The sequence below is a fragment of the Amblyomma americanum genome, chromosome 8, assembly GCF_052857255.1.
Source record: "Amblyomma americanum isolate KBUSLIRL-KWMA chromosome 8, ASM5285725v1, whole genome shotgun sequence".
Taxonomy (NCBI): Eukaryota; Metazoa; Arthropoda; class Arachnida; order Ixodida; family Ixodidae; genus Amblyomma; species Amblyomma americanum.
The window spans coordinates 66,828,434-66,839,852 of NC_135504.1; the positions used below are offsets into that span (position 1 = coordinate 66,828,434).

The 11,419-nt window shown below is 46.1% G+C and overlaps 1 protein-coding gene across 1 annotated transcript; it reads left to right on the forward strand.

The window, feature by feature from the left end:
• Positions 1-239: 239 nt before the first annotated feature.
• Positions 240-11,194, forward strand: LOC144102456 (uncharacterized). Its single transcript, XM_077635723.1, has 7 exons — positions 240-327; positions 995-1,030; positions 2,006-2,035; positions 4,646-4,765; positions 6,392-6,464; positions 8,033-8,130; positions 10,989-11,194. The coding sequence occupies exons 1-7, from the start codon at positions 240-242 to the stop codon at positions 11,192-11,194; spliced, it is 651 nt and encodes a 216-aa protein (XP_077491849.1).
• Positions 11,195-11,419: the final 225 nt, after the last annotated feature.

Consider the following 11,419-nt stretch of genomic DNA (forward strand, 5'->3'; position numbering starts at 1 on the left):
TTCGCCCTTGGCGTAACTACGCAAATCGACTGCCAGTTTTTTTTTTTTTTTGCGAGATGCCGTGATCCATTTTACCCTTACTTTGTTGGCGTCAAGAATGAAATATTTTCCTTACGGATCGCTGAATGCTGTGTTTTGGCTAAAGTAGCGTTTGAGGCTGGGTACTGCATTGTGCCTGTAAAAACATGCCGCTATGTAATTAGGTACAGTATAGAATGTTGTTTTCATTTGGGCTGACAATGGCCTCGCAGCTCAGTGCAGAGCAATTTAATTGCACAGTGTCACAGCACAAGGAGCACACGGCAGGCCAAATGCATGTGTGCAACGGCAAGGTCCAAGATAATACATGAAGCCGAAGCTTCGTAATTAAAAGGTGCAGCGAAAACAAAGCGCATTGCGGCCATAAATCTAACGATGCACTACCCGGCTACTTGACGGCTAGTTATAAAATCCGACCTATCTTCATTTGTTGGCATTGAAGACTACAACAAATATAATCAACTTTGAAGCAGCCGAGATAAGGGATAGGTGTTTAATGGTAATTAAGCTAGAGCATCAGAAAAAATTCAAAATTTTGTTTGCAGCTCCGGTGCCTCCAATTGAAATACATTTTCGGTCAAAGTGTTGTGCACTCTCTTTTCACTGACGCTGAATTTTAATTGGAATTTGGATATTTTCTTCAATAAATATTTCAATTATCAAGATATTAAATATTTTCTTCTGCTACGTAGGACGTTCGTATACGCATGACATATTGGGAGCTTTTGAAGGTTAATGCATATTTTTTTTCTCAATCGGTGTCCTGTACTGACATGAAGAGCATCAGCAGTTTTCACCTAGAAGGAGAAGTTATGTTTATACTTATATCGTTGTAAGATTGCAACCTGCGCAATATGGGCAGTTTACATAACAGTTAACATAACCTTCTGATCTGATAACAGATAACATAAAGTTCTGATAACAGCAGACTTTTCGTTCTCTTGTTACGTTCCAGTAGCAGAACTGAGTGAGCTCTACCATGCATCACTACGTAAGTAATTACCTTTCTTTTCACATCCGCTTGTACAGTTCCACGCTCTGGGATGCGTTAAAACCTGAACATAAAATCATCGGTAACTAAAATGAGACAAACATTATCCACGGCCAATTGTATCCGTACCTTTGAGCTGGGTGAAAAAGTGTGCCTTGAATTAAGTCTTAGCTCCGTTTAATCGACATGGAATTCAGCAGCTTTGGTGCTGGCAGCCCTCCTATCAGAATCAGTTGATGAGCTGCGTTCTTGTTGGAGCCACACGCTACGCTCATCGGCTTGGTTGCTGTGCTTATTTTGAGACCGCCAAAGCACGAGAATTAAAATGAGCTCCAGGTGCAAAGCACTATATTCGTATTCGTTTCTCAGTTGTTCTGCATACATCACATGCTGCCCGCAAACGTCGAGCATTTTCCTGGTGGACATCCGCTTCCACGTCAAGCATTGACAGCCCTCGCGCCTTCCATATTAATATAGGAGATAAGGCACAAGAATGAGGCTTATTTAAGAGTGGGGAAGAAATGAGAAACCATGATGGGGAAGCAAAGCGAGTGATTGGAACGACGAAGGACCTCAGAGAGCGGATGATGTGTTTATTCAATGAAGAGCGAGCGACCATATGGGACTGTGTGCGCTCACCGGTTGTACACGCTCGCCGACAAATCGGAACAGTGTTAAAATACTTGTCTCGCGTGCGTTGATTTCCGTCCATGCGTATTTGTGTGACTTTCCTTCCCTTAGGCTCCGTTTCAGAAAGTGCGTTTTGCGTTGAATTCGTGTCAAATAATCACAGGCTAAACAGGAATAAGCACGATAATCAGTATCGAGAGTTGGAACTTCAGTATCGAGAGTTGGAACTTCGGTGCTCGAATGCTAATCACTTGCATCTGACACATTGCAACATTTCTCAAAGATTGCAGAAGTGCGGCACAGATTAACAGTTTGCTCGATAATGTTTTCCTTCTTTTCATTCAGGCGCCATTTCCCCTGATAAGCCCCTACCAGGTAACACTGCCTCGTACTTGTTATAATGTGTTATTTTGCATGACATTTTCCTCCAGTGCTATGCTATATTCGCTAGCACTGTTGCTCTCCGACATGCGCTTACCAAAAAAGAGGCGAATCAGTTTTTCTTGTCCAGACATTCAATAGGATGGTTTTGTTCACTTCCTCCCTTGATGTACCACAACTTGAACACTGAAAGGCCTTGCAGAAGCAGTGAAAGAACTGTAGACGTCTTTCTTAAGAGTACCTGGTTTTTCTTTTTAGAAACACATGGTACTAAAATTTCGAGACAGGTGTCATGGAGTTCATTGTTGTTCGAGTAAAATAGCAATATTAGATTTGTTTCATTTATATTAAACAAATAAATGACCCCTAAAGGTAGCTTAGAGCCGCCTTGCAACAACTCAGCCTCCTGTAGATTTCCAATACTAATTACATACGGGACTTGCATTATACTGCAGGAGGGCTTCCCCTAGAGATATCGATTAATAACAGACATCTGTACAACTCTAAATTATTAACACCCTCTCTTAATGCAGGACAGCGCTACTGTAGTAGAAAATATTATTACAGCCTAACCGAAGGTGCCAAATTTACCTGACCGTAGTTTACGGCCGATCTCTCAGCCGGGTAGGACGATGCAAACAGATACATGTTCACCGCAATGTAATAAATCGTTCTCTTCCCAAAAAACTGATTCAAGTCGTCGTCCATCGTAGTACTGATAAGGAGTCTAGGAAGTCAACCGCATAGCAGTCAAGAGGGAGTGTTAAGGCGATAGCCTACATTAAAGAGAGGCAATATCGTTGCTTTCCTTATCTCACGGCGGCTACATGTTCTCCCGGCCTGTGCTCGGCTGGTAGGGAAGTGGGACGACGATTGCGAACGAGATAGGGAAGGGGTGCCAGATGTGAATGTTCACTGTATTCTATCCCTACAGGTTTAGGCAAAGTCGGAAGTTCAGTGCTAATGATCTTGCATGCGCTTCAATCATTGGCAATACTCGCGAGAAAAAAAATACCATGAAAATGCGAAACGAATTCGGGAACGGGAAGGTGCTAAGCCTAGACTATGCATAGTTTCTCGGACTCCAATTCTGGTTCCGAGTGATGAAAAGTTTTTTCCCCAGGTCTTCTATAAGCCATAAGGAACGCGTTAAGCCGCGAAGGGTTCCAAGAAGGACCTTTAATACGTAACTGGTTTTGTTGAGCGCCTAACAGAGTAAATGTTCTTAGTAGTTGGGGGTGGTTCGTGATGTTGTATGCTTAGAAATAAGAAAGAGGAAAATCCTTATCCTACTTACACAGATAAGCACATGACGCACACGGCCGCGGAAATAAAATTATTCAACCGCTTTGAATAAAATTAGTCTCTGCGTATTCAAGCTATAAAATATAATTTTAATTGGCAGCCAAATACTTTTCCGCTTCGAAAACTGCTGCTCCCATTCTCTGGTGGCTTAGCGCTGGCGGCCTGAGACTAGTGCAAAACTGTGTACTTAGGAAAAAAAAAACAATTATAACTCTTCACTTAGGATCTCTATTGGGTTAAAATGGAGTTCTTCTGAACATGGGGATGCCACCGTAATAAGCCTATTGTTTGTTACTAACCGCACGAATAACAAACAGAAAAACATTTTGTCTTCATCAAGAGAGCAAATACACGACAAGATGGGGCTCAATTACTGCCGTTGAGACGCAGTAATTGCGTGCACAATCACGGCTACGATGCCAAGCGATAATCTTCTGGAAATATGTCGTCATTCTTACGACGCTACACCTGGAAAGATCAACTCTCCAGTTTCTGGGGCATGCACGATAGTGCAGCCCGCCATGCTCATTGGTCAATATACTATGGCGTCACACAAGGACATCCCTGGAAGGCGCCATGGAAACGTGTCACTCTAGCTGGAATGAACGCAGTGATATCACAAGGGAGGCATAGTGACGTCAGGAGTACGCTTCCAGAGGTGAAGGCGAATATTAACGATTAAATCATAGTACATTCACCACCGCAGCGAGCTGTCGCTGAATCTGGCGTTACGCAGTGGTAACTATCCGGTAAATTTTTAGCGCGAAAACGCTACTACACGGGGTCAAACCAATCCAAGAGTCTTGTGCCATCCTTTTTCCGTGAGGGCACAGAATTAAAATAAATATTGCCGTCATTCGGTTTGAAACTCCCTGCAGCGCGAACAGATTAGCTTCTCTGGCCACTGCATGAGAGCATTATGCTATACCGCTGACGATCACGCCTCGTGCGTAACTGCAACACACCCACGGGCTGCGCATTGCATTTCGCCTTCATCAACTTTTATCTGCGGCGCGAGCAGACCAGATCAGCTTTACCTCGATCAGTGCTTAACCCGAGGCTAACACCCAATGTGCACTGAAACTCCCTTAGATGTCCCATTGACGTCCTGGACGTCCACGAGACGTCTAGGGGAGTTTAAGTGTTCGGTGTTCATTGGGCATCGTCGCCAGACATGCCGACGATCCAGCAAAGCAAAACCATCAGCCAACCCGACTAAACAGATGCTTTCACAGGTCTACTCGGTTTAACTACTTTAAAGCCTACTACTTTTTTCCTTCATATCCCTGCGTGCAACAGACGAGAGCGGGTTCTGGGACGCGCCGTCCACTCCGCGGAGCTACTTGCCCCACCGCATCCTGTACACGGATCGGGCAAGGCCACTGCGGCCGTCTGACTTTCCTGGCACTAGCAGCGGTGGTAAGGCGAGGCCTTGAGGTCACCCTGAGACGCTTGAATATCTCTTCAGCTGATAAGATAAGGGATTATGCACAACTCTATTTCTGTAATCATCAGCGAGAGGCTGTGTTTATGGCCCAATATTTATTGCGATCAGCAGATGCTTATATGACAACCTAACAGCTCGAGGCAACGCTGTTTACTAACAAAACTAATGGCACGCATTTATTTAGTTTTCATATAAATAAAAAAACTGCTCTCAGAAATGCTTCCCACGAGCCTGATTTCTACATCTCAAGAGTCAAATACAATGTATGCTCCAAATGATGCATTGAAAGCTCAAGATGTTGCAACCGCCAAAAACTGCAGTATTGAGGTCTTAACGCGTTCTTTGGCGCCTGTTCTGAGCGCCTGAGTTTCAGCTACAATACGAAAGGACACTTATTGAGCCAACGTTTTCCGCATTGAAGTCACCTAGGACTACGGATAAAGAAATGGCAGGAAACTGTGTAAAAGGGAGAGGGAGGACATAGTGAGGGGAATAGGAGCGCACGACAGGGATATTCAAGGTCGAGAAGCACGGGTCCAGGAACTGCCGTAGTTTCTTTCCCGCAGAAAACTGGCCCCAACCAAAGATAGAGTGCGTGCTAACACACGTGACTGACGGCAGACAATGAAATGCGGCAGTACCCAGCCTCCTCCGACAATCGGTGGTATCATAGCAAACCCTTTTCCTGAAATGCATTGCCCAGACCACCAGAAGTCGCATTGGTGGGAAACTGCGTGTGAACTGGTTTACTGGTATTTTGCGCAGTATGGGTCCCTGTAAATGACCCAGCAGTTTTAGACGGGTGCCGCTTGGTCACCTGTCAGCTAAATGCTCAGTGTATAACAGCGTATTCCATCATACCCATGCCGCCATGTTGTTGTCACTGACTACTTAGCAAAGTCATGCTCTCTTGTTCTGTACTCTGAAGGCGGGATACTTCTTAGCAGACTCCCATCACTTGCTTAATAAACAGTGGCTGCAACTCTAAAGGCATTTGATCCCTGTCTTCTCGAAAGGCATTTGGTGCAGTAAGAGCGATTGGAAATGGCTCAGCGGTCATGTCACGACTGCTGCTAGTCCTCCGTCAACTAAGTGCTCAGGGTCGTGCAATGACGGATATGTGTTGAGAATGGAGCAGTGTTGGGCGTTTGCTTCCAGTGCACGTCGCGTTTGATGTCCTCAAGAAGTCTTGGACGGGATGGTAGCAGAGGGAGGGGGGGGGGCACAGCCACAATACAACAGTCATGTTAATATCACTGAAAACAAACGTAGCTGCTGAAGTTTAGCGGAATTTTTCCGATACTGGCTAACAAACAACGAACCTTAGTGAAAGTTTGTCTGGTCAACTCGTTTTCTGGGAACTATTCATTGAATATCTCTTCATCTTAACGTAACTTTCCTTCGCTTTGCTGCATATTTGGTTTCAGCGCTCCACACACATATGACCCGGGTTGAAGACCGAATTTTCTCCCCCTGCTATAGGCACGTTATTGTTGGAACGCAACAATTCAGGACGCGTCAGAATAAATTGCGGTCCTTTGAGTTTATTTCGGTGTATTTATGCAGTAAAATGAAGCAACTAATATCTTTTTCTGCAGATTCTAACTCGTCGCAGAGAGAGAGCTCGTCTGAAGACACATCGACTGACACCAGCAGTAGCTCGAGCTCTGAGTGAGTACTGCTACAGGCAGGCCGTGTAAAACGGTGGTGTCTATAGCGAATCACCACCGCTACTTCATTCGCTCTGTTTTTCTGTGCGTGTTTTCGACAGTCGTGTGCCAGTTAACGATAAACTCCTGTCAGCCCTCCAAAGTTTGTGAAAACAGGAATGTCTGGTACGACAAGAACAGGTTTATATTTTTTAACGCAGGCCACCATAACGCTAATGCACTTGGCACGTTTAAATATTTAATTATAAAAAGCGCAATACTGACGTCACCAACAACCAGGGGAAAAAACAGTCGCTTCATACTGGTTTCACATTTATGGTACTACCGAATCAGGAGACAGCTGCCGAGTCCACAGGAATAGTGGTCGACTGCTTTGCTAACCATAGGTGCTTAATTTTTTTTTTGCAGATAAAGAACGTAGTTCTACTGTGCGCTGTCATAGCTCATATCGTATGTTACCGACAGTGAAGTAACAGCCAATAGTAGGCTATTTAGCGCTAAGGGCTCCAGCGCAGTTATACACAAAATGAAGAGTTCATTTTTTTCAGAGCAGTCATCGTTAACGAATTTGCGTGCTGCAGCTGTCGGAAGTGGAGAAAACTCAAGGCAAGTGAGGAGGTGGGCAGCATGGAGCAAATCGCTACTGAACGCTGACGGGGAGGTTTATGTTTATTGAGAAACCTGATAAGAAATGACATTGTCGATCGATAGTTGGGAGCCACGTTTGTTCTGGCGCACCCAAAGAAAGCAGATGGGTACAGTCGCGAGTAAACAAGACTAGCGCTAGTTACATGCCACCAGGGAGGCAGATAGCAAAGCTCGGGGGGTGAGGTTAGGAACACGCCGATAAAACTACCAGCTGTGTTCGCAGAGCACGGCGCCGTGACAGCCGCACGGTGCGATTTTCGCCGCTCGGGTGACGTAATTGCGCTAATCTTCTGGCGTTTCGGGTCTCAGCGTTATGCGTTATAACGCAAATCGTAACCCGGTGGTTGCCATGTTAACCGAAGTGGTTACATAATGGAATAAAACCATAGCCGGGCGCAGCGTGACGCCCGAGAACCACAACTCGAAATTAAACTGCGTCGATCCCTATATATATTCCTGTCCAGGAGGCGTTGAAGTCGGGCCACTTAGCCGTGACACTTGTGTAAAATTTGTGGCCAAACATCTGTCGCATAGTGTTCAAGGTGGTGCCATTCCATTTCGCGTTTCTTGCAGCGTGCCCTTACTAGTAAAATTAGATTCTAGCTCACGGCAGGGATTCGGACCAGTGACCTTTGTTAGCTGTTTTAATGCCCGATATTCGATCGCTTCCTCAGCGTCGGCTGATTTTTAAACTCGCGGCTGTACAGCTCTGCAACTACCACGCTCGCTTCCCCAGTTCCCATTGGCTGCAATTGCTTCGCACTGCCATCATCGCTGACACCGTGCATTCGGTGAAGCGTTTGATTGCAGTAGGCACGATGGAAAATGGCCATCAGTTGTTACAGTCCACGTTTCGCGCAGCTTTTCGCCATAGCGGGGAAGGTACAAAGTCTGGTGTTCCAACTTCTCTGAACGCTGCAGGACTCCTTCTCCTCTGAACCCGTGCATCTGGGTCACCATACTGATGCTCGCCTCGCTCTGCTGCGTCCTCTCGTTCTTGCGTGTGACGGTCGTAAGCGGTAAGTTGGCAATGCCTCCAGAGTCGTTGGTCATAACGGTGGCGGCAGTCCCCATGTACAGTCCTTGTCAATAATATACAGCCCAAGGGGTTTCCTTCCATGCCGTGTAGCCGGGTTCTTCAGCACATTCGACAATCCTCATCCCGGTAGGGTTCACGACTTAAGTAAAACACGTTCTTGGGCAAGTTGGTCCATAGCTTGAGTAGATGAAGCGCACAAAAACACATCAGATAGGAAAAGAAAGACACGAGACAGGCGCTTGTCGTGTCTTTCTGTCTCGTGTCTTTCTTTTTTTTTACTGTGTTCTGTGTTTTTGTGCGCTTCATCTACTCAAGCTTTGACGACTTAAGTTCCTCCTGCGTTCGTGAGATTAGGGTCCCTCAGTATGCGGGACCGCGCTGCAGGGCTCAGAAGCAGAAACGTTGGGCTGTATACCTTTTACAAATGCTGCACGTCGACTATGCGGTCCACTTGCCAGCAGATATTATATTCTGTAACTGATTTGCAGCGGTCTGGCTTCGGAATCAATATGCAATGAAAGAGGACAGATAGTCAGAAATAAAAAAAATTACGGGGGGGGGGGGGGGGGGGGGGGCACTTAAGAGTATTTTGTGCTTTCAAAGAGAAAGCCTTATGTTTTAATTTTTTTTCTTCTTCCTTTCCAATGACACACCCACTCACTATTATACAGTCGTAAGGCAGCGCATACGCTAGGCTCACCTTTATTCGACCAGAAGCAACGTCATTTAATGACCTATGGGCGGCACGCTCGCCTGAAGATCCTTGGTTTAATTCCCCGCCCTTTCGGAAGAAATTGCTTCTTTTGCTGATGACATCATTTAGGAATTTTTGCACCACTTTTCTTGGACGCCGACAGCGACGCAGGGTTTCGTTTGTAATTGGTCATATCAGGCTTTCGCCGTAAAATATATCTAACATGCTACAAACCAAGCCCAAGTAGACATCGATGACATGTCACTGAAAGAGTGTATAGGCTAGCGCAGTTAGTGGTCTGGTGCTGCACGTCGCAGCACTCATGTCGCACGGGCTGCAGAGCTTGGCTCGTGATGGTAGACTTGAGCGTCGTAGGAGACGCGGGCCTTGCAGGGTGGATACAAGGCCGTGCTGTACAAGGAGTTTGGTCACGTGCTTGATGTGCCATTTCTTGTAGCATTACTCTACAGCTTTCCCGAGTTAGGGTTTCTTTTCCCCGTGCCGGTATTGGCCAAACAATTGGAAAATCATATTGTTGACAAAGCATTGATGCACTGCGGAGAAACCAATTCTTGGCCTTGGTTTAGCACTGTGCTCCTTCTGACAGTCCACTGGTGCGCGTTCCTGTGCTTTGCGGCATTTAGTTTTATAGTTTTATCGTAGAGCACGTGTTCACTAAAAACGACGTTTTATAAGAACACGCTTTTCTATGGCGCATATGTGTGCCAATTGTTAAAGAGAAAATTCACGTAATTTGTGGCGCTTACAATCGATGTCGCCACACATTCACAGGGCGAGTATTTTATTCGTTATTTATTGAGATTGGTCTTGGTGCAGCTGACACATTAGTAGCGATATGTGGCATTCATTGTAGCAGTAGTTTGGCTTGAATACTGCAATTTCGGGCGCCGTAAGCAAGCTGACCGAGCCTGCACTTGCTCTAACCGCTGCTATATGTCGGCCTCCTGCATGTAGAGTTGAGTCTTTCCTTTGTAACCTGGATGCTTGGGAAAGCAATACGGCGGACTATAGCTGTAGGCGCATCTCTGGGAACTTACGCAGTAACGCAAACTTTCTTGCGCTGAGCAGCATTGAACGTTGAACAGAGTAAGATCTCCGCTTCCTCTAGCATTCGCTTTACAGCACCGCCTTGTCCAGCGGTGAGCGGGGACAATCTTAACCACCTCTTTGTGGGCCCTGGTTGCAACAAACTGGCCATGAATAGCGCATTTAAGGAGGAGGAGCCTAAGAGCCAAGGTGCTAGTTCGTGTGAGCACTTTCAGAAGACAAGTAAACTTGGACACACAAAACCACCTTTCTCTTCCTATATCGGTGTTTGCTTGCTCCGTTTCCACAGCTCGTAACCAGAACCAACTTTCCAGCTCGTCACTGGCTAAGCTTTACAACTATAGCTGGGAACGGGTACTACGGTGGCGACATGTAGCAGCAGGCGTGGAGTGTGGAGAGCGCGGTGTTTCTTCCTCCCTGCGGATCCGTGGATTTAAAAGATGCCGAATGATAAAGAATTGTCGAACCACTGGACCGGAACGAACTGTGCGCCATCTGATACGAGTATTATCAGCTCGTAAAGTTATACTCATTTTGGTGAAATATAAACAGCATTTTTATATAAGCATTTGCGGAAATACAGGAAACAGAAGTCCGAAATGGCGTTATTAGCTTGCCATAAATTACGTCCAACTTCTTATTCTTTCAACCGCGCACATTCTTTGCCTAAATACAGCCCTACAGGCAACATTACTAATCGAATCAAATAATGAGCCCATCTACGTACCGGAGACAATTCCGTGTTTTTAATGCTGTTGGAGTTGACAGAATTTTTTTACCCCGATCAAAAAAATTCTCTCGTTGGCCTGATTGATTGTGCTAGGCCATCGAGGCTGCAACCGGTGAAGACAAGACTGCAGTTTCTAGATCTCCAGAGATGTTTGGTTGTGATTGGAATGAACTGTATATTGGCCCGCTGCAGGTCGCTATCGCTGTCACCGTTGCTGGTAAGAGTCTTCTGAGAAAAGGCCGACACAACTACACCGTTTATTCGTCCCTTTGTTTAACAAACTGCGTATAATTGATTCTTTTGAAAAGGCATAAGTTTTGAAAACGTTAAAATAAGACGTTTGCAGAACGCAGGACAAAGGGGCCGACGGCGACGCCCGACGAGGCGGCTCTCTTCGTCGACCCCGTACACTTCATGGGGAGACAAGAGCCGGACGTGGACACTGCCGGATGTGACGACACCACGAGCGAAGCGCCGTCGACGGTGTGGCCGCAAGTGGATGTCGTAGGTCTGGCCGACAACGCCGACCGGGGAAATGAGCCGCCAGCCTGACAGCCGGCCACGCTTATATATTAGTTGCGATCCTTGCATCTAGAGCAATAAATACGTAGTTATTTACGTGGACATACGGAAGTCCTGCTTGGGAACATGCTCATCAAAACAGCGCATATAATACATATTAAAAGACACAGCAAAGGGTTAGGGTTTTGGGTGGGTACAACGTCCCAAAGCGACTCAGGCTATGAGGGGACGCCGCAGTGAAGGGATCCGGAAATT